This window comes from Mustela nigripes, chromosome 3, assembly GCF_022355385.1.
Source record: "Mustela nigripes isolate SB6536 chromosome 3, MUSNIG.SB6536, whole genome shotgun sequence".
Taxonomy (NCBI): Eukaryota; Metazoa; Chordata; class Mammalia; order Carnivora; family Mustelidae; genus Mustela; species Mustela nigripes.
Genome location: NC_081559.1, coordinates 197,674,646 through 197,697,522, shown reverse-complemented (window position 1 = coordinate 197,697,522; position 22,877 = coordinate 197,674,646). Strand labels below are relative to the sequence as shown.

The window sequence follows — 22,877 nt, the reverse complement described above, 5'->3', positions numbered from 1 at the left end:
ACAATATTCAACCCTTACACTCATTACAGCACTTTTTACAATAGCTAGAATATGGAAGCCATCCAAGTGTCCACCTACTGACGAATAAAGAATATTTACAATGGGATACTACTCAACCATAAAAAAGAATGAAATCTTGCCATTTGCAACAACATGGATGGAACTGCACAGTATAACGCTGAGTGGGATAGGTCAATCAGAGAAGGTACCATGTGATTTCACGCATGTGAAATTTAAGAAACAAAACAAAGAAAAGAAAAGAAATGCCCAGTCAAAAGGCTGACTGACTACAGCAAACAAACAGGTAGGTGGGAAGGGGTTTGGTGAAACAGGAGAAGGGGACTGAGAGCGCAAGCATCTTGAGGACTGAGTAAGGTAAGAATTGTTGGCTCGCTAGAACACCCAGCATAGGAATGTTCACTACCATACTCTACATGCACCTGAAACCAAAATAACACATGCTAACTACAGTACATTTAAAATTGTAAAATAGGGGTGCCTGGGTAGCTCAGTGGGTTAAAGCCTCTGCCTTCGGCTCAGGTCATGGTCCCAGGGTCCTGGGATCGAGGCCTGCATCGGGCTCTCTGCTCTGCGGGGAGCCTGCTTCCCCCTCTCTCTGTCTGCCTCTCTGCCTACTTGTGATCTCTGTCAAATAAATAAATAAAAATTAAAAAAAAAATAAAATTGTAAAATAAATAAGATTCTAGAAAATGTAAGTCTGTCAACCAAATGCATTATGCATTGCTAGTTTTGGTGGGGTTTGGAATATAGGGGAAGTTTGGTGGGGTGAAGTCCAGAGCCAAGGCCAAGAAGAACGCCTGAGACGCCTCTGGTGCAAAAGGGTAGTTCTAGGACCTGCGGGCAGAAAGATCCGCTCTGGGTTTGTGAGGTGTGGCTGATGACATACTTGGGAACTGGGGGGAGGTATGGAAAAGGGAGGTTTCCAAAGGATTTCTGCCTGTTAAAGAAGACTCACAGGATACCCTAGTCCTAGCCATGGTCAAGTTAAGGGTGTTTTCCCCTCTAGGGAGGCGTGAACAGTAAGGGAGTTGGCAGCTTCTGGGAGGAACCTGACGCTCTGCCTGCTTCAAGGACATTTGACTTGGTAGAAAGGCTTTGTGCTCGCAGGTCAAAGCCTTGCGGGGCTGCGATCTCGGCGTTTCCGGGAGACCGTCGTGGGGCGTCCGCTCCTGCCTGTCCTCAGCTCGTCTTCTGCTCCTCATCCGTGTGAACTGATCAAAAGGAGAACGGCCCGACGGACAGGAGGCTCCGGACACTGGCTACCTGGCGACAGTCCAGCGCGATGGTGCACACTGAGGATGGCCGTGCGTTTGCGGCTGCGTTCGCAGGGCCCCTGTGTCTCGGACTGACCTGGAGCTGGACGAAGCACCTGCTCCGTGGGGCTGCGGAAGGAGGGAGCCCGGCAGCGACACGGGCCAAGCCACGGGTCAGCAAGGGCTTCCGCGGTTACACGGACGCGCCGTGCACCGCTGGGAGCCCGCAGCCTAAGCAGCTCAAAAGCGGCCGGCGGCGAGCGGCGCCCCCGCACCCCCGCACGCCGTCGGAGGTCCCCGGGCGCATCAGGAGAGACGGCCTGGCCCGCTCTCCCTCCCGTCCGCGCCGCGGAGGCTCCTCTCCCGGGGAGTCCCCGCCGGGCCGCTCGCCGCCCTCCGCGGCGCGGGCTTCCAACCGCACCCGAAAGGCCGTCACCGCCAGTGCGGGCGGCGGAGCGGGCCCTCCGCGCCACACGCGACCGCCGCCAGGCCGTAGCCGGGCCCCGGGCCACAGCAACGAGAAGGCACTTTCAGGGGGAAATGCACCCGCTTGAGGCAGTCGGGGCACCGGTGGGGACCGACACCCGAAACCCGCGGCAGCAGCGACACGCCAAGCCGCGGCAGGACCGCCGGAAGTGCGGTGCGCGCAAGGGCCGGGCGCGGTGTGGCCTCTCCAGGCGCGCGGGAGGTCTCCGCTCTCGGTGGCTCTGGAGCGCGCCGCAGAGCCGTCCGTCAGGAAAATGGCGCCGGCGGGGAAGGCGGGGCCGGGGGCGGCGCTGGGGGCTGTCGCACGCCAGGACTGGTGGCCCGGGGGTGTGGGCGGGGACGAAGGAGGCGGGCCTCCCCGGGATTGGCGGATGCGCAGACGAGGCGGGGCGTCCCCCTTTGTCTGGGTCCGTTGCGGGCGCCCGTCCCTTCGCGCGTGAGGCTGCGGCGTGGAAGGTGAGTGGGGGGTTCGCGTGGGCACCGGCAGGTCGGGACCCCCCACCCGCACGGAGGCCGGAGCCGGGTCGTCCTCGCGGACAGGGCGCTTCCCTGCGGGCGCGGGTCCCGTAGCCGGCGGACGCGCAGCGGCCTCCTCTGCCTCCGCGGACCCCGGGCGCGCCCCGGGCGCCCCGCCGGCCGCCACACCCCAGGGCCCGCCTGCGCCTCGCACGCGCGCCTCCCCTGACCCCCGGCGCTCGGCCGCCGCCGCGCCCCCGGCACCGCCCGCCCCACGCTTCCGGGCCCCTCCCCGCGGCCCCGACCCGAGCCCCTCCCCGCGGACGGCCGGCCTCACCCCTCGGCCCTCGGCCCTCACCCCTCGGCCGCCGCCGCGCCCCGAGCTCCCCCGCAGGCCGCGGGACTCTGCAGACTCCCCGCGCGCCCCCGCCGCGCTCCCGGGCCCCTCCCCCGCGGACCGCGGGCCCCGCGGGAGCTGCAGGGCGGCGGCGGGGAGGGCGGTCCGTGAGCCGCGTGTCGCGGGGCCCCCGGAGTCCAGGGCCGGCTGAGAAGCCCGCAGCGCCTCCGCACCTCGCGGTCGGCCGTGGCTCCGCGTCCGAGCGGCGCCGGGGTCTCTGGGCCCCAGGGCGGAGCTTCTTCGTCTTCGTCCGCGCGCTCGGCTTCCCGGGGCTGCGGAGGGGCCGAGACCAGCCTCCTCCGGCCTCGTCGCCGGCGCTTCCCGGGTGCGTCGTCGGTTCTCCGGTCGTGAGGCGAGACGGTGCGCGCCGGGGGGAGCGCGAGCGTGCGGGAGAGCGTCGGGCGCGGGGCCGCGGGGCGGTCGCGCGCCCCGCCGGGTGGTCGCGGGGTGTCGGAGTTTGCGTCCGCGGGGAGGGTGCGGTGGAAACGTCGGGTGCTTCGTGGCCCCCGGGATGGGCCGGTCCCTGCTCCGCTCCGTGGGCGCCGGAAACTCCGCAGACGACGCGGGGCTCCGGTGCCTGTGTGCTCGCTTGGGGGCTGTCGAAGAGATTTCGGCTTTTTAGTGGTCGAGCGTGGACTCCGAAGGCTTTCGAGCTTTGTGGTCGTAAAGGGCTTTCCCCTGGCCAGGATCATTTTTAAAACAAACCCTTGTTTTTCTCGGGTTCTTGTGCAATGGTGGATCATCTGGAGCTGATTTGGTGCGGGGTGAGAGGAATCCAGCGTCGTGGTTTTCTCTGCTGCTGCTGACACCACCTATTGAATGATTCATCTTTCCATGGGTTTGGAAAACCACCTTTGTCGTGCCTTAAATTCGTGCGTGATTTGGGGTCCATTCTGGAATTTGGTGGCTTGGCTGTGCATGAGGTCTTGATTTTCATGCAGCAGATCTGGAAGTCTCTGCCCCCCTATTTCTGCTTTTGGTGCTTTGCTTAAAAGGCCCTTCCCACCTGAAATAATATAAACGTGTTTCTATAAAACGTGATGTAGAATTTCTGCTCTTCATTCGTTAGCCTGCCCGGATTCATGAGACCTGTAGTATTTGATAGGAGATGATCAATTTTTTTCTAGCCTTTTTTTTTTTTTTAATCTCTTGGCCTTCCTCTACCTTCTGGGAGATCTGCTGAACTTCATGCACAGGCCCAGTTCTACTTTCCTGAAGCATTAGCTCGTCCTAGCCCCATTCACTGAACCCCGTTTCGTCAGCACTTTGAAGTGCCTCCTGTTCTCCATTTGTGTATACGGATGTGGCCCTGCTCTGCCCGGTTCCTGTGTCACCCCTTTTCATCCAGGCCCACTTGGCTCTTGGGGCACCTTGGTTTTGTGGATACAGTGAGAATTTACATTTCATTTCTATAGAAATAAGTTTATTTTAAGCTTGTTTCTTGTGTCATTTTGAACAGGATCTTTTTCCCTATGTATTTTCTGCCCAGGTCTTGCTGGTGTGTAGGAAGCTATGGGTCTGGGCGCATGATCGTTTTCTGTGGAAGATTGCAGGGTTCCGCTCTGGGTTCACACGTGGCTCAGAGAGGTCTCTCCTGAAGATGCGTCCCCCGTGGAGGGCACGGGACTCACTCCAGCAGGAAAGCCCGTAGATGAGATGAGGATGGTGAGGACAGAGGAGGAAGATCTTCGGAGCTGCCCAGCCCAGACCAGGGAGTGGGGGTGCGCCTGCCCTGGCCTGTCACTGTGGGCAAGGTCTTTGGAAGATAGGCGTGCCTGTTCTTCTCCATCAAGCCCAGGAGGAATTCAGTAAGGGCAGCGAGTTCCTAAAACTTAGCTTACCAAACAAAGTGATCATAAACCCTAACACATTAAGTTCTAAGCTCTTTGCGCCTCCGCGGTCCCTTCCTTAGTTGCTGGCTGCTCCACGGTCAGGACAGCCGGGGCCTGCTTGGCACAGAATTTCTCTGCAGTCTGGCTTCTTTCCCACGAAGCGTCCAGTGCTGCTGAGAACACGGATCTGTTCTGGTTTTGTTGGGGTTACTCCCTGCTCTCTGAGGACATTTCCAAAAATGAAACTGCTGCATCTGAGGAATGACTGGCTGATGGACGGGTGGGCACTGCTGCAGGGCCCCCCAGGGGTGCATTTGTACTTGGCCGTGTGTTGGGGGTGGCATGGCCGTCTGAACAGAACTGGGCATGCCCACCTAATCTCCCTTCCTGTCTCAGCTCCTGTGTTGGGGCGCCTGGGTGGCTCCATCCGTTAAGTTTCTGACTGTTGATTTTGCCTCGGGCCATGACCTCAGGTTATGAGATCAAGCCTCACATGGGGCTCTGTGCTGAGTGTGGCGCCTGCCCAAGAATCTCCGCACCCCGCCCCCACACCCCCTGCCCCTCCATTCCCTTGTTTAAAAAACAAACCAACAACTGTGTGTTTTCGCAGAGCAAAGCCTGGAGGTGTGGGCATCGGAATCACGGGGGTCAGGGTGGAAGAGAGGGCAGCTCAGGAAGTGCCAGTTCTGGGCCCTGGATGGCTCTGTTCACCTGCCCGACAGCTGTCAGCTTTGGGGGCCACAGTGTTTTGCGCATCTTTGTGTGCAGTCACAGACTTGTTCAAAACTAGTCAGTACCACTTCTTGTATTTGTTCTTTTTCTTTATCCGATACAGGAATATGTCTTAGTTCCTTTGGGCTGCTCTAGTAAAATACTGTAGACGAGGTAACCTATAAAACAGACGGTTCTCAAGTGCTGCAGGCTGCAGGGTGCCTCCGTGGTCGGGGAGGACCTTTTCGGGTTGCAGACTTCTTGCCGTGCCCCACATGGTGGAAGGAGTGAGGAAGCTCTGTGAGGTTCTTGTACTGATCCATTGTGAGGGCTCCGGCCTCATGACCTAAGCATTTCCCAGTGGCCTCACCTCCTAACACGACCCCGCTGGACGTTAGGGTTTCACCATGTGAAGGTGACGCAGATCTTGGAAGGACGCAGATCTTCAACCAAAGTAGCAAGTATACTAGTATGTGTGCTCCTGCATGGTAACATGTGAAGGTCGTCCTGGGTAGAGAGCCTTTGTTTCAGTGCTTTTCTAGGACTGTCCCCTCCACTCCCCCCCCCCCCCCGCCGGGAATCTTGCGCTTTGCCTTGTACACCGGCCTCCATGCCTCACTCAGATTGACAGCCTAGGTTTTTGAGTTAATTTAATTGAACGAGCCCAGCAGCATCTGACTTCGCACCTTGCTGCCTCTTGAGGCCTGCGGAGGAGGGGTGTGGTCTCCCTGTTTTATAGGTGAGGACAAAGCACTCACACTTCTTGACCCTGGAGGCATTCTTTCTGAAAGAGGACATTATGGACATGCTCTCTGCGTCCCATGGTCTCATTCATCTACTGGCTGTCTCCCCCAGCTTAAGTCTTTCTCAGGGGGTGTGTGACCTGTGTGTGGAAGGACTGTGGCTTGGCAGTGGCACCATCCTTGGGTCTGTGTCCATCCCAGGGGCGTGCCCACTCTGAAATGGTCTATCCGACTTGTCTCCATTATGCCAGGTGGCTTTCCTGAGAAAGAGAGTGAAGTATGGGTTCATAGCTCTTATTTCATTCACTTAATCAGCAAATATGGGTTGCTGGCCACTCTGGGACACAAAGGGAGAATCAGGACCAGGAGACAGGACTTCAAGGTTTGGGGGTCAGGAAGGCCCTCGATGAGAGGGTTATGTGCCAAGAACCGGCCAAAGGTCAGGAGCCTCCCTAGCGGAAGGGAAGCCCAGGCAGGGGTTCTGACCAGCCTCGAAGCAGCTGTGAAGGAGCCAGGAAGGGGTTCAGGCCAGCAACAGCCACTGTTCCCACAGTGGGGTTGAGGGTGCACAGGGGAACAGCCCTGCTGCAGCAGGGCCACATTCTGAATGTGCTTGGAGGGTGGAGGAGGGAGGGTGTGGACGAGGAGGGGGAGGAGCGCTCGGAGGGCTCATCCTGTTCAGTGTCTGACTCTTGGTGTTGACTCGCGTCATGAGATCAGGCCTTGTGTTGGGCTTCACACCCAGTGGGGAGTCTCCTTAAAGATTCTTTTGCTCTGCCCTTCCCCCTGCTTGTGCGCGCTCTCACTCTCTCTTTCTCAAATAAATAAAGTCTTTTAAAAAAAAAAAGCCAAGTGCCTCCTCGGGTCAGCTGTACCTGTGTCCAGCACTCACTGGGGAGGTCCTGACTGGTGTTCCCGTGGGTGTTTCTTGTTGAGTCCTGGCCGGGTTGCGGTGGGGCCTACCTGGTTCCCAGGGGACCAGGGCTGCATTGTCCAGGAAGGTCAGATTCTCCTGCAGGTGAGGATTGAGGGAGCAAGGTCCAGGACACCTGGTGGGGACTGAGTTGCTGGAGGACAGGGTAACAACTCTCACCGCTGCCAACAGTGGGCGCGGAGCTGGCCACATGGAGGTGATGGAAGCCCCTGACCACAGCCAGGTGGGGAGGGTGGAGACCACTCATGGGGAGGCAGCTGGACAAAGCCATGGGGAAGGTGACTGACCATAAACAGTGGCAGTTTTGTGGGCTGCTTGAGAGGGTGTGGATGTCGGATACACCATCAAGAGGGCAGGGGGCAGAGCAGGTGGTGGCAGTGACTTTCTCATCGTTGTTCTGAGACCTGGTGAGCCCCCCCCCCATTCTTTCAGATTTTATTCTACCTGTTCTCCAGCATTTACTGTTCATATGAATTTGAGGTTAGTGTCCCTCTTTTAAGACCCCTATTGGGATGGTAATTAGAGTTTTGTCGCATTGACACAGACACACAGATTTAGTGAGAACGGGCATTCTTGGTGAACAGAGGGATGGAGAGAGGCCAGCCTCTCTCTGCCCGAGTCTGTCCTGTCCCTCGAGGCTGCTGCGGTTGGGAATTCCGTGTATATATTCCCAGAAGTTGTCTGTGCCAGTATACGCACGCATTTTATATTCTGCGAAGAAAATGGGTTGTGATGCTTCCTGACTTCCTGCTCCCAAGTCGTCCCTTTAGGCAGCCGACCGTGTGAGGCATCCTGTTTGTTACGGTGATCTTGGTGGCCGTGTCCCTCTGGGAGACTCCCTTTGACACTCCAAATAATGTGAGCCCCATCCCCCCATTAGGAGAGCTCTTGGTCCTTCCCTCCCTATCTTCCAGTAATTTGAATATGACCGACACCTCAGCTAAGCTAGTCCTTTTACGTCCCCAGAACCTGCCCACCCGTAGGCCTCCCCAAGGTCAGACCAAATCCCTGGGTGACTCTGGACTTAACCTACCAGAATCAACCACGTGTCATGCCTCCAGTGCCAGTCCCTGGTGGACACACCACCAGGCTGACGGCGCCAGCCTCACTGCAGAGCCAGGGCACAACCAGGGCAGCCTGAGGCACCAACAAGCCCACAGCAGTCACAGTCGAGTGAATCACGAAGGACGTGGGGTGAGCTGCCTCAGGAGTACGGGCCTCAAGCAACACCACGCCTTCTCAGCCTGTCTTCCCTGGAGATTGTCCCTGGCCTGGCACCAGCCCTTCTGTGTGGACTGGGGGCCTGAGCAGATGGCGCCGAGTCCTTGTGAGCTCCCCAGCTGACCGTGGGGACCCCAGGGTCTGGAGAACAAGACCTTCTGGCTGGAGCGTTGGGGTGCACAGGTGTCCCCAGGCATCTCCGGCAGGATTGTTGCTGGGCTCACAGAGTCCAGGGATCATTGTTCCTGAATTGTGGAGTAAGAAGTGGCGGGGGTGGGGGGGTTGGACTCCCAGCGCTAGGGTCTGTGAAGGCAAGGCTGGGCCCCTCATGTACTCCCTTTTCCTCAGCCCCACAGGCTCCTCTGACCTCCATCTTCCTCGGAAACCTCGGGCGATCCAGCCATGGCAGCGGCCAGGCTCCTGCCGCCGCCAGCAGGACCCCAGGTGAGCTGCCCTCGAGGCCTGTGCAGCACCTCTGGGTTCCCTCCCAGCCCTGCTATGCCCAGGGCTCCAGGTGGTCGCCTAAGTGTCCCTGCGTCTGAACCCCGTGGCCTCTTCCTGTTACACTCCCCCACCGCCCACCCTCCCCCGCCAGGCTGTTCACATATGTTTCCCCTACCAAGGGCATCTCCACTTGCATCCACTCCATCTCGGATGTGGAGACTTGGTCCAACCTGCAGCAGCCCCTGTCATTCCAGGCCAAGGTGACCTTTGAGGATGTGGCCGTGCTCCTCTCCCAGGAGGAATGGGACCGCCTGGGCCCTGCTCAGCGGGGCCTCTACCGACACGTGATGATGGAGACCTATGGGAACGTGGTATCGCTAGGTATGGCCCCTCAGCAGGCCTCTTCTGTGTCTGTGTGCTCAGCCAGGGGTGGGGGCCCTGTGGTGGGGGCTCTAGAGGAATGGCAGTCCCATCTGTCATGCCTGCAGGTCACTCGGGTAGGGTGGGGTGCGGGTGGTCACAGATACTGTGTTGACAAAAGACCTTCCCTCCCGTGAGCAGGACTTCCAGGATCGAAGCCCAGTGTGATCTCTCAGCTGGAGCGAGGCGAAGAGCCATGGGTCCTGGACGGGCACGGGGCTGAGGAGACTCGGGGCCTGGGGAGCGGCCGGTCAGGTGAGTGAAATGAGCTGGCCCTCCTTCCCTTGGGGTTAGTCAGTTCCCAGTGGCTGTGGGCACTGGCAGGGGATAAACAGTGGAGTAACGTCCCGCCTCTTCTGGCAGAGGCTTAATGCAGTGAATTGCACTTAGGTTGTAACGGCAGATGGCAAGTTCCTACTAACCCTTCAGCTCTCTTTTCCTTTTGCAGACAGCTACAGGCGTGAGCACACGACAGCTTGTACGCGACAAGACAGTTCACCCTGTCCATGGGGTAGGTGTGTGTCTCGTGGTTCTAACCCGTACAGTCCCTGCAGGTATTAGTGCTCAGGATTCACCAGAGTGTGTTCTGACTTTGGGGAGGGGTTTTCTAAATTAAAAATCTGTTTCAGTGCAATTGTTTTTCTCCCTTTGTCTTGTCACATGTAAAACACTCTTCCCTAGTCTGTGCTCAAATCTGAAGCCACCATTCTGAACGTGAGGGCTCTGCTTAGGCTCCCGCACCACGCGGGCACAGGGCAGCCTCGCACCGACAGCAGCCTGAGTCTGTCTGTGAGCAGGAAAGTTTGGTCATGCGTGGGTGTGAGGACACGGAACATTGAGTGAGTGACCTCCCGTACAGTTACTTTTTAACTTTTTAAGGTCATCTTGCTCATCTTGTTACTTTGGCGTCAGGGAAGAAACTACCTATTCAGGAAACTTCAGACGGTAGAAACGGTACTTTTCAGTGCAAATGGGCTTACTAGCTTTATGTTTTGATAATGAGACTTTAGAAGTCAAAAAGCAACTAAACTGTTTCCCTGTTTAAAAAACACATAGTATAACCTTTTAAAAGTAAGATGTATATTGGGCCCTTGGGTGGCTCAGTCATTAACCTCTGCCTTCAGTTCAGGTCATGATCGCAGGGTCCTGGGATCAAACCCCACATCAGGCTCCCTGCTCCACAGGAAGCCTGCTTCTCCCTCTCCCACTCCCCCTGCTTGTGTTCCCTCTCTCACTGTGTCTGTCTCTCTCTTTGTAAAATAAATAAGTAAAATCTTTTAAATAAATAAATAACAATAAATTAAAAATAAAAAGATGTATACAAAATGTTATCAGATAGAGGACAGTAAATGAAGAACCTATTAGTGTTACTATTTTGTAACTATATACACCCAATAATTGTTCTGAAGGGAATAAACAATACAGAAATAATCCGGTAATAAAAGTGGGCACACAACTTGAACAGGTTCTGATAGAGGAGGAAAACCAAAGGGCCAGTAAATGTGAGAACATGCTCGGCCTCATTATTCATCAATAAAACGGAAATCAAAACCTTTCTGATTCACCATGTCACACCTTCAGAATGAAAAACGTCGGGGAAATGGTAAAAGGGAGGCTGTCGAGTTTGGGTGAAGCCGTAAGGCAGCTAATGAGGGTGTAAATGTTGTGCACACTTCCTTTAGAAACCCGTTTGGCATTCTCTAATGAAGGTGAAAATACAGGTCCCTATGCCAGTGCTCCGCTCTGGTGTGCACAGCGAGGCTGTTTGTATGTGAGCACCAAGAAACATACATAAGAGTCTTCGTAGAGGCGTGCAAAATTGGGAGTGACCCAAATGTCCACCAGCAGTAAAATAGATACATGAATAAATTTTGGTGTTTTAATTAAAAAAAAAAATCATGGTGAAAATGGTTTAATAACTACTTTGGAACAATGTGATGAATCAGGAACATAGTGTTGGGAGAGGAAAACAAATTGAACACCAGGTACTATGAAATTATAAAAATCTCATAAATATGCCTAATTAAGTTATTGGTTAGAGATACAAATTTCTAAGATAAAGCTATTTAAAAAAAAACAAAAACACAAAGGCTTCTACTTTAGCCAAGATGAGAGTAAACCGAGATGGGAGTTACCCCCTCAACTGAAACAACCTAAAAACAACAAGATCTATGAAACCACAACTCTCACGGTGTTGGGCATCTTTCTCTCAGTGGATGTCAGTCAGTGAAGGAAATTAATCCCTGAGAGACAGGAAACAAAGGGCTGATCCCTACAACTGCTCTAAGCGTAAAGCTTGGAGAAGATCACCGTGTGGGGAGAGGAAACCGGGAGAGGCCAGTGGTCTCCCAGACTTGAGAACACATAGTCAGGAGACCAGAGACACCAGGGAGGCTAGGAGTCCCACAGAAGCGTCCATCTGACAAAGAGAACTCTGGAGATCAGTAGGAAGACCCCTCGAGTATTGGCACTAGCATGGAAACAGTCCAGTGCCAGGAAAAGCCCCCTCTTTAGAAGGAGTAGCAGCTACAGTAGTCAGGATTTAAGATGGTCTTCAGAATAGAATGAACGTTTGTGCCCCTTTCCCATTCCTCTGTTGGAGCTCGAAACCCCAGTGTGAATGTATTGCTGGCAAACCCTTGATAGAAGTAATTAAGGTTGAGTGAGATCACACGGCTAGGGCCTGTATTTGTTAGGGTTAGTGTCTTCATAAGAAGAGGAAGAGGGGCACCTGGGTGGCTCAGTGGGTTGAAGCCTCTGTCTTCAGCTCAGGTCATGGTCTCAGGGTCCTGGGATCGAGCCCCGCATCGGGCTCTCTGCTCAGCGGGGAGCCTGCTTCCTCTCTCTCTCTCTGCCTGCCTCTCTGCCTACTTGTGATTTCTCTATCAAATAAATAAAAAGGAAAAAATTTAAAAAAAAAAGAAAGAAGAAGAAGAGGAAGAGAGACCAGAGCACTCTTTCTTGGCACACAGAACCTCCCAGATCCCTGCCTCATGGTGTCCGTGCCCTGTGTGCATTATCCCCAGGATTGTGAAAGCGGCTTTTACTCCTATGATTATGTTATATTAAGCTTTTGCTTTTAAGTAATGGAGAGCCCTTCAAATATGGGTCCGGAGGTCAGAGACAGAAGTCAGACTCGGGAATGAGGAGGATTTGATGCATCATTGCCGCCTCGAAGGTGAAACGGCCACATGGCAGGGAATGCACTTAGCAGTTAGGAGCCGAGAGTGGCAAAGAAACAGTCACCTTAGTCCCATAGCTACAAGGGGCTAAATTTTGACAACAGTAAGAATGAGCTTTGAAGTACATTTATTGCCTGAGCCTCCACACAAGAATTCAGACTAATGCTTTATTTCAGCCTTGTGATACACTGAGCAGAGAACTCCCTGCGCTGTAGGACTAGAGAACTATAGGCTAGTACTTAGAGTGTCCAGCGCTCACACAAGGCTGGGAATGCTGTCTGCTCCCAACAGTGAGAGCAGGAAACCTGTAGCTCATGGGGTCATCAGAGAGCTCACTAGTGGGGGAAGCGCCCTGAGCACTACTCTGGTCTGATCCTTCAAAGGTGCAAGGCAAGGACCAGATGCAAGTTAACCAAGGATACTTGAGCTCTAGAATATTTTTTCTTTTCTTTTTTTTTTAAAGATTTTATTTATTTGAGAGAGAACATGAGCGAGAAGGTCAGAGAGAGAAGCAGACTCCCCGTGGAGCTGGGAGCCTGATGCGGGACTCGATCCCAGAACTCTGGGATCATGACCTGAGCTGAAGGCAGTCCAACCAACTGAGCCACCCAGGCGTCCCTTCTTTTTTTTTTTTTTTTTTTTTTTAATATTTATTTACTTTAGGGGCGCCTGGGTGGCTCAGTTGTTAAGCGTCGGCTTTCGGCTCAGGTCATGATCCCAGGGTCCTGGGATCGAGCCCCACATTGAGCTCCCTGCTCAGCAGGAAGCCTGCTTCTCCCTATCCCCCTGCTGCTCCCCTGCTTGTGTTCTGTCTCTCTGTGAAGTAAATAAATAAAATCTTTTTAAAAAATAATTATTAGAGAGAGGAAGAGCAGGGAGAGAGAAACTGAAGCAGACTCCGTACTGAGCAGAGAGCCCAACGTGGGACTCGATCTCACAACCCAGAGATCATGATCTGAGCCAAAACCAAGAGTCAGACGCTTAAACAACAGCCCCATCCAGGCTCCCTAAGCTCAAGAAGTAGGGGCGCCTGAGTAGCTCAGTGGGTTGAGCCTCTGCCTTTGGCTTGGGTCATGGTCTCAGGGTCCTGGGATCGAGCTCTCTGCTTGGTGGGGAGCCTGCTTCCCCTGCCCCCCTCTCTCTGCCTGCTTGTGATCTCTCTCTGTCCAAAAAAAAATATGTGTGTGTGTGTGTGTATCATCTCCAGCACCAGGGCACCTGCGTGGCTCAGTCATTAAATGTCTGCTTTTGGCTCAGGTCCTGATCTCAGGGTCCTGGGATGGAGCCCCGCATCGGGCTCTGTGCTCAGCGGGGAGCCTGCTTCTCCCTCTCCCTCTGCCACTCCTACTTGTGCTTGCTCTCTCTTCTCTGCCAGATAAATAAATAAAATCGTTTAAAAAATATAGTCCAGGGACGCCTGGGTGGCTCAGTTGGTTAAGCAGCTGCCTTCGGCTCAGGTCATGATCCCAGGGTCCTGGGATCGAGTCCCACATCGGGCTCCTTGATTGGCAGGGAGCCTGCTTCTCCCTCTGCCTCTGCCTGCCACTCTGCCTGCCTGTGCTCGCTCTCCTCTCTCTCTGACAAGTAAATAAAATCATAAAAAAAAAGAATACTAAAAAATATATCCAGCATCAAACAAGGTAAAATTTGTAACATCTGACATCAACCAGACATCTAAAGAAGGAAGAAAACACAACCAGGGGCGCCTGGGGGGCTCCGTGGGTTAAGCCTCTGCCTTCGGCTCGGGTCATGATCTCAGGGTCCTGGGATGGAGCCACGCATCGGGCTCTCTGCTCGGCAGGGAGCCTGCTTCCTCCTCTCTCTTCCTGCCTCTCTGCCTACTTGTGATCTCTCTCTCTCTCTCTCTCTCTCTCTCTCTGTCAAATAAATAAATAAATAATTTTTAAAAGATTTTATTTATTTATTTATTTAACAGACAGAGATCGCAGGCAGAGAGAGAGGAGGAAGCAGTCTCCCTGCCGAGCAGAGAGCCCGATGCGGGGCTCCATCCCAGGACCCTGAGATCATGACCCAAGCCGAAGGCAGAGGCTTTAACCCACTGAGCCACCCTGGCGCCCCAATAAATAAAATCTTAAAGCGTACACACACATACAACCATAATTAGAAGGAAAAAAAAGTCCTGTTAAACTGACCAAAAATGACATCAGTGATAGAAGACAAGGCTATTCAAACAAAGAATTTATTCCATGTGTTCAAGGTCTAGAGGGAATACTGAGCATATTAAGTAGGAGCATGGAAGATTTGTGAAAGACCCATTTCTGATTTCTAAAGATGAAAACAGTGAGATGAAGAGTTCAGTGGGTCAAATTAGTGGCAGATTAGACATTGCATAAGAAAAGATTAGTGAGGAACAGCTGGGGGGCTCAGTCTGTTGGGTGTCTTCAGCTCAGGTCAGGATCCCAGAGTCCTGGGATCAAGTCCCGCGTCAGGCTCCCTGCTCATCGGGGAATCTGCTTCTCCCTCTCCCCTCCCCCTTCCCGTGCTCGCTCACTTGCTCTCTGACAAATAAATAAAATCTTTAAAAAAAAAAAAAAAAAGATTAGTGAAAACAAAGTCATTTAGAAAGTCCTGAAACAGAAGAAAAAAAAGGCTACAGGGTGTTCGTGATCTGGGGGGCAGTCTGAAATGGCCTAATGTATAGCTGACGCCAACAAAGCAGGGATAGGGGGTTAGAGAAAGTATTCTAAGAAATGATGGTTGAAATTTTTCCAAATTTGATGAAAAGTATAAACTCAGATCTAGGACTCTACACCTCTACATAATAAAATTACCCCAAACTACATCATAATCAAAAGAAGTATTATAACTAAGAAGCCAAGAAAGGAGATCAAATAGAATCATGAAAAGTAACGATTTTTTTTAAAGGAGAAGGAAGAGGTCATGAACCGCGATGTTTAGTGGCCGCTCTAGGGCTTACAGTACACGTCTCTAGCCACCGAGTACCTTCAGACGAAGTTCACGCCATTTCACAGTAGGTTAAGACTTAGTGCACTGGATGGGTCTGCTCCGGCCGCAACAAAAGGTCTTTGACAGAGTGACTAAACATCAGAAATCTTACTCTCCCAGCTCTGGAGGCTGGAAGTCTGAGACAAAACCACAGTTGGGTTTTGCTGAGGGCTTTCTTCCTGGCCGGCAGGCAGCAGCTTTCTGGTGCCCATATGGCCCCTTTCTGGGCCTGTGCATGCCTGGGGCAGGGGAGGTGGGAAGTGAGTAAACTCCCTGGTGTCTCTTTTTGGGCACTAACCCCATCATGGGGGTCCCATCCTTGTGATCTCTAACCCTGATCACCTCCCAAAGGCCCAACCAGGTATCACATGGGGTCTTAGGGCTTCAACCTGTAAATTGGTGGTGGGGGATACAACATTTAATCCATTTAAACAGCCCTCTGTTTCTTCTTGGATTATTTCTGTTGGCCCATTTTCAAGCTCACTGGCTTGGGTCCACTGATGAGCACAGTAGAGGCGTCCTTGTGTGGCTGTGTTTTTCTACATCGAGCATTTCCAGCTGGACTCTCGCAGTGTCTGTCTGCGAAAACCCCTGACCTGGTCATTCACATTGTTCCAGCATACGGGCCACCTCTAATTCTAGTTCCGTTGATCACTTGGTCTCGGAGTCTGTGTGTGTGTCTTCTTTCTCTTGGGTGTCTTGTAACTTTTTATCAAGTGTCAGCTGTCAATTAGGACAGTAGACATCAAGGTGAGCCGTCTCTGCAAACAACCTGACCTGCTGGGCTGGTAGTGTGACAGCCTGAGTCTAGTCAGGGCTCAGGCTGGGCTCTATTCTTCCCAGAGTGGCCTTCATCACACCACAGAGGTTCCTAGGAGACCCCCGTCTCCCAGGTGTGCCCACGAGAGCAGGTTTTCTTCGTGCTCTCACCCCCACCCAGGCAGTAGTACGCAGTGGCTGGTTACTCGGGGGCTTGCTGGCCTTTGGGCCAGAGGCTGGGGCAGACGAGAGGGTGCGCCACTGTTGTGTCCCTGGGTCGCAGCCCTTCCCTTAGTTGAAGCGGACTTCTCCCTGCTGGGCTCATGATCATTTTCCTGCCTCTCCCTCAGGAGTAGAGCATCATTTTGATTGCCCTCCCCAGCCATTGGAATTTTTATCTGTGCCCTAAAATGAGAAGTTTGTTTTCTCTCACGCAGAGACTTGGCAGCATTTGCTTTGCGGAGGAGGAGGGTTCAGGTGGGTCCACAGGCGGCATCCTCTGGACCTGCCCCCAGGGGAGAAGCCCATAGTCAGGAGCCCTGCATCTGTGGTTCTTTGGAAATTCACTGTTTTAGCTAGGGGCTGCTTCCTTGCTGGGGTGGTGGCCTGTCTTCCATCTTGCTCTTACCTCTCATCCGGGCACCTCAGTGCAGTTGTCTGCCCGTGCAGACACCTGTCTCTCCTTAGGTTCAGGTCACTTGGTTGCCATCATGACCTCGGCTCTGTGATAGATTCAAGAAAGTTACGATTTTATAGGTTACCTGACTTTCTCTTGCTGTTAGGGAGGCAGTGATACTCTTCCCAGCTTTATTCCTCCTGGGGCATTCCAGTTAATATGTAACTAATAATTAGTATAGTAACACTGCTTGCCATCCTGTATAATAGTAGTGATACTAACAGTAAAAGGGACGTGGGAAATGTAACTGGATTGGTCAGTGTTTCCACTTGACTTTCTGTATCAGACTGTGCGCTTTTGTCGGTCATGGTGAGGAGTCATCCCGTGTCACTGATGAGCAGGCAGGGCTGGGCAGGACGGACATGGGACAGTAAGCTGTCCCAGGGCGCCTAGGTGCCGCAGTCGGTCAAGCATCTGACTCTTGGTTTCAGCTCAGGTCACAATCTCGTGGGTCTTGGGATCGAGCCCTGCATCAGGCTCTGGGCTCAGCATGGAGTCTGCTTGTGACTCTCTCTCCCTCTCTCTCCAAAATTAAAAGGTTTAAAAAAAAAAAAAAAAGTTAAGCTGTCACATGCTGGTCTGACCGTAGGAACTAGGGGTTTGAACACTGATGGGGAAAGAGAAAGATAAGGAATCAAAAAAGAGATGTGGATCCTGAAGCCCACCAGCCAGGAGAAGTAGGAGCCTATTCTGGGAGGAAGGAGCCAAGTTCCCTGTTGGACCCCTGACACGGATGTGCGGGTGGGCCATCTAGATGGCGAGGTGAGCAGAGCCCCCACCTGAGCCTGGAAAGCACTGGGAGATGGAGGGGTCCGTGTCTGTGTCTAGAGTGCAGCTGAATCTTGGGGTGGGTGCGGAGAGCCCGTTCGTGAAGCCCGGAGTGGGACTCCAGCCTCTACAGGAGCCCTTCGCTCAGGGAAGTCTCCAACTCTGCTCTCCTGCCTCTTCTCAGATGACCCTCTGCTGAGGGTCTGCTTCCATCTGGCTGCCACTGACTTCTGCAAGAAGCATTAACATTTGGTAGGTCTTCCCGCCCCCCCCCCGCCCCCGCCAAGGTAACCTCGCCGCCAAAAGGCAACACAGATCAACACAAGCATATTTTATTTATTGACCACCTTGGCCCAAATCTTTCTCCAAGCCCCAGCCAGAACTCTGTTACGGCGCATTATGTAACAGTTGTCTTCCCGGACCAACTAATTAAAGAGTGAAGCTTGTATCTCAGTATGCTGTGACCAGCAAGGTGTGGGGAACTTGCTAGTCTAGATAGGACACTGTTGGGAAACAACTGGGTTCTGTTCCGCTTTCTAATAAAGAACCACAGAATGAGACATACTTGCCACCAGATGAAGGCGAAGGACCACCACAGGCGGCTGTTCTGGGAACGGCCTCTGAGCATGAGGGAGCAGAGCGCAATACAGAGCGAGCTGTATTACAGTACAGCACAGCTCTCTGAGCTGGGAATGCCCTCTGAACCAGGGAAGTGAGTTCTGGAGAGAAGGGGGAGCGAAGAGCACGCCACGCGTGTGCCCATTTGGGCGCCGTCCTAGCTCGTCGTCTCGAGATGGCTGGGTCAGCCTCTACGTTGCCCTCAGGGCTGCAGGCCCCTCGACGCCTGTCGTAGACCCTGAGTGCGTCTGCGAGAATTCTCAGCCGTCCTCTGCCCGGAGGCTTCTCGTTCCAGAATGACCCTCCAGTGCACCCGTTTTTTTTTGTTGTTGTTGTTGTTTTTTTTAAGATTTTATTTATTTATTTGACAGACAGAGATCACAAGTAGGCAGCGAGGCAGGCAGAGAGAGAGAGAGGAGGAAGCAGGCTCCCTGCTGAGCAGAGAGCCCGATGTGGGGCTCGACCCCAGGACCCTGAGATCATGACCTGAGCCGAAGGCAGCGGCTTAACCCACTGAGCCACCCAGGCGCCCCATGTGCACCCGTTTTTAATGCTGTTCCTGGCCGAGGTCTTTGGGAAGCCGGGGGTGAAAGCTGGGTGTTTGGAGGTGGCCTCCTAGGCCGCAGGGCCCACAGGAGGCTTGGCCGCGGGCCAGCAGTCAGGCTCTTGCTTCTGGCCCTGACATGGTATCGGCGCCACCTGTTGGGGGTCCTTGGTAAGGACCACTCCTTGAGCACAGTCTTGTCCTCCCACAAAGCCCTGAGGTCCCTTGTGAAGTCTTGGTCCTTCCCTGACCGGCATCCTGTCCTCTCAATGGCTTGGTCTCCAAGATGTGAAACACTTGTTCTCAGGGATGCCTGGCTGGCTCAGACGCTAGAGTACACAGGTTTTGATCTCAGGGTCATGAGTTCAAGTCCCATACTGGGCGTAGAGCTCCCCAAAGGGGGGGGTGGGAATTTGGAAGCCACCCTGTCCTCCCCCACTCACACCGCAGAGAGTCCCCAACCTGACACGAAAAACATCTCTGCAGTGCTCACTGCTGCTCTGCAGGCCACATTCCAGCCGAGCTGTGGCAAGTCTCCCATTGTGTTTCTCCTCGGGCTTCCCGGTGCATTCTCTGCGGAGAGGAGGTCCCACTTGCCCACGCACGAGTCCTAGGGCCCTGTGTGTGTTGGACACGCTCATCTCCCAGCTCCACCTGCCCTCCTGTCGCTGTCTGCCCGCTGTCTATTCTGTGGTCCTGGGTGGGGTTGCGGTTTGATGACGGCTTCTGGAAGCTCTGTACGTCAAGACTCCAGGGTGCGGCTCCTGAGTGGCTCGGTGGGTTAAGCATTTGCCTCCCGCTGCAGTCACGAGTCCCGCATCGGGCTCCGTGCTCCATCACGAGTCCCGCATCGGGCTCCGTGCTCAGCGTGCTCAGCAGGGAGTCTGCCTCTGTCCGTCTCCCCGCTTGTTCTCTCTCAAATACAGGAAATCTTAGAAAACAGAGATGACAGGGAGAGTGGGACTCGGGCAGTAGTGGCCTGTCACCTGCCGCTGTGAGCCTCGTGTCCTTTCACACCTCTCCGACTGCCCTGTCTGCCTGGGCACGTTTCTAGTTACTGGACACAGTTGTGAGTTTTCTCCCCGACGGCAGCTCACAGGGCGTGTGCATTCAGGGACGGCAGCCTGGGGGCCACCTCTGGGGACGCGCGCTCTGCTGTTTTGAGTAGGTGGGCAGTTAACTTTTACTTTGGGTTTGTTGTTTCAGAGCATGAGAACAAGGGAGAGAACCCGAAGAGGGATTGGAGTCTGAAGCCGTTTCTTTCCGAGGAAGGATCCGCGGTCCTGGGGGGGGCACCCTCAAGCCAGCCCGATCACGGTCCGTGCAAAGCCGAGCAGAGCCGCCCTGTGAGCCCAAGCCCCGGCGGCCCGCCTGGAGCTCGGGTCCCCAGCCGCGGTGGGCCTGCCCCCGCGCAGCAGGCTGTCCCCGGCGGGGAGAGACCCTACAAGTGCACCGAGTGCGGGAAGTGCTTCGGCCGCAGCTCCCATCTGCTGCAGCACCAGCGAACCCACACCGGGGAGAAGCCCTACGTGTGCGGCGTGTGCGGCAAGGCCTTCAGCCAGAGCTCCGTCCTCAGCAAGCACCGCAGAATCCACACGGGCGAGAAGCCCTACGAGTGCAACGAGTGCGGCAAGGCCTTCCGCGTGAGCTCGGACCTGGCGCAGCACCACAAGATCCACACGGGCGAGAAGCCGCACGAGTGTCTGGAGTGCGGGAAGGCGTTCACGCAGCTCTCGCACCTCATCCAGCACCAGCGCATCCACACGGGCGAGCGGCCGTACGTGTGCGCGCTGTGCGGCAAGGCCTTCAACCACAGCACGGTGCTGCGCAGCCACCAGCGCGTGCACACGGGCGAGAAGCCGCACGAGTGCGCGCAGTGCGGCCGCGCCTTCAGCGTCAAGCGCACGCTCCTGCAGCACCAGCGCGTGCACACGGGCGAGAAGCCCTACACGTGCAGCGAGTGCGGCCGCGCCTTCAGCGACCGCTCGGTGCTCATCCAGCACCACAACGTGCACACGGGCGAGAAGCCGTACGAGTGCGGCGAGTGCGGCAAGGCCTTCAGCCACCGCTCGACGCTCATGAACCACGAGCGCATCCACACGGAGGAGAAGCCGTACGGCTGCTACGCGTGCGGCAAGGCCTTCGTGCAGCACTCGCACCTGACGCAGCACCAGCGCGTGCACACGGGCGAGAAGCCGTACGTGTGCGGCGAGTGCGGGCACGCGTTCAGCGCGCGGCGCTCGCTGGTGCAGCACGAGCGCATCCACACGGGCGAGCGGCCGTTCCGCTGCGCGCAGTGCGGCAAGGCCTTCAGCCTCAAGGCCACGCTGATCGTGCACCTGCGGACGCACACGGGCGAGCGGCCCTACGAGTGCAGCCGCTGCGGCAAGGCCTTCAGCCAGTACTCGGTGCTCATCCAGCACCAGCGCATCCACACGGGCGAGCGGCCCTACGAGTGCGCCGAGTGCGGCCGCGCCTTCAACCAGCACGGCCACCTGATCCAGCACCAGAAGGTGCACGCGAAGCCCTGAGCCCCCCGGGGGCGCCCCCCGCGCGGGACGGGCTGCCGAGGGCTCCGCCCCGGGGGAGCCCCGAAGAGCGGCCCCGGGGCGCGGCGGGCGGAGGAGCCGGAGGGAGCCTGTCGCGCGGCCCTCGTGGGTGCGGGCCCGGGCGCCGTCGGTGCCCGCGCTGGCGGGAGAGCGTGAGGCTCGGGCCGCAGCAGCACGTTCCCGCCTCCGAGTAAAGTTCGCGCTTCCAAGAGGACATGCCTTTTCTAAAGACAACAGTTGCTCCAACTGCTGCGCGAAAGTTTGGGTTATTTGCACTATTGTTAGACCACCGCAGTGTTGTGTGGATGAAGAATGGCCGTCGAGCGTCGCCGTGTAAGACGGCTGGAAACCCTGCGTGTGTGCAACCACTTGTTTTGTGTGAACAAAGGAAACCGCCTAAGGAGGAATTAGGGAGAAATGATGTGAACTCAGAAAACGCTTCAGCTGGCGTCTGAACTTTATTCCAGATCAGAAGGAATGTCCTAAGTGAAAATTCAACTCAGAAATGCATCTTTGCCTCAAAACCTAGCCTTATGATTTTCAGACCGTATGCCCCGGAGATCGTGGGATGTCTGGGGCCTCCAGACCCTGTGTGGGTTGCAGGGGAGCTCTGCACTCAGAGCCCAGACCTCATAGCCACTGTGTTACTCAAAAGACAGTTCCTTGGTACATATTTTTAAAACCTAAAATTATCACATTCAAATTGCTTTTTTATTATCTGAAATTTCCATTCCTATATTTGAGGGTTTTTTTATTTTTTACTCCTGATTGCAAAAGTGTCTAGTATCCATTTTCATATACTGTAATGAATCTGTTTATTCATAATTTTTTTAAAGATTTTTATTTATTTGACAGTGATCACAAGTAGGCAGAGAGGCAGGCAGAGAGAGACGGGGGAAGCAGACTCCCCACTGAGCAGAGAGCCGGATGCGGGGCTTGATCCCAGAACCCCGAGATCATGACCTGAGCCGAAAGCAGAAGCCCAACCCACTGAGCCACCCAGGCCCCCTTATTCATAATTTTTTTTCATAATATTTTAAAGATTTTATTTATCTGACAGAGATCACAAACAGGCAGAGAGAGAGAGAGGAGGAAGCAGGCCCCCCACTGAGCAGAGAGCCCGATGTGGGGGCTCGATCCCAGGACCCTGGGATCATGACCTGAGCCGAAGGCAGAGGTTTTAACCCACTGAGCCACCCAGACACATTAAAAAACATTGAAATGCTTTTTAATTTTTAAAAAACATTTTATTTATCTGACAGAGGCAGCGAGAGAGGGAACACAAGCAGGGGGACAGGGAGAAACAGGCTCCCCGCTGAGCAGGGAGCCCGATGCGGGTCTTGATCCTGGGACCCGGGGATCATGACCCGAGCCTAAGGACTGAGCCACCCAGACATCTCTAGTTGATTCATAATTTTTAAGTTTTTTCCTCTCGAAAATAGCTTCTCGGGAGAAATGAAGGACTGTGACCCTTAGGTCCGCAGCAGTGCACTGACGCACAGACACTCGTTCTCCCCTCTCTGTGATGCAGGTGGGAGGAGCCATCGTCACAGGTGAAACTCTGGAAGCTGAGGCAGCAGGCGTACTGCAGAGAGGAGAAGGCTCCTCCTGAAAGGAGTTGACATCACTGATGTGTAGAGCAGAGCAGCTGGGACAACAGGCGCTAAAGCCACAAGTAGACAGGACTTGGGATCACTAAGGAGATGCTAGAGAGAAGATGAGCTCACTGAGATGCTCCTTCCGTGATGGCTGAACCTCCAAGGAGGTGCTGTCCAGGCTGGTGCGAGGCAGAGGGGCTAAATCCCTCAGGTCCTCAGGTGTTAGGTTGTAGACAGTAGCCGAAGTCACTGGCCCACAGGCAAGCTGCCACCCCCCGCTGGCAGAGTCTGTAGCTGG

At 54.7% G+C, this 22,877-nt stretch overlaps 1 protein-coding gene across 3 annotated transcripts; it reads left to right on the top strand.

Annotated features, from left to right (window-relative positions):
• Positions 1-2,105: 2,105 nt before the first annotated feature.
• Positions 2,106-22,671, top strand: ZNF250 (zinc finger protein 250). Of its 3 annotated transcripts, none has more exons than XM_059395441.1 (6): positions 2,106-2,216; positions 8,403-8,498; positions 8,738-8,879; positions 9,060-9,173; positions 9,367-9,429; positions 19,639-22,671. In XM_059395441.1, exons 2-6 carry the CDS (start codon positions 8,457-8,459, stop codon positions 20,961-20,963), a joined length of 1,686 nt encoding a protein of 561 aa, XP_059251424.1. In that variant the 5' UTR covers positions 2,106-2,216; positions 8,403-8,456; the 3' UTR covers positions 20,964-22,671. The 3 variants fall into 3 exon arrangements, with proteins under 3 accessions (XP_059251424.1, XP_059251426.1, XP_059251425.1); XM_059395443.1 differs by having other exon boundaries at positions 2,110-2,216; positions 8,753-8,879; XM_059395442.1 differs by lacking the exon at positions 2,106-2,216 and adding an exon at positions 6,703-8,311.
• Positions 22,672-22,877: the final 206 nt, after the last annotated feature.

What these genes read in the sequence shown, in the direction of transcription:
- ZNF250 (XM_059395441.1), top strand. Translation starts at nt 8,457, where the DNA reads ATGGCAGCGGCCAGGCTCCTGCCGCCGCCAGCAGGACCCCAG. An exon ending in TGGGAACGTGGTATCGCTAG is followed by an intron (nt 8,880 to 9,059) that starts GTATGGCCCCTC and finishes TCCCGTGAGCAG; the next exon opens with GACTTCCAGGATCGAAGCCC. An exon ending in CAGTTCACCCTGTCCATGGG is followed by an intron (nt 9,430 to 19,638) that starts GTAGGTGTGTGT and finishes TTGTTGTTTCAG; the next exon opens with AGCATGAGAACAAGGGAGAG.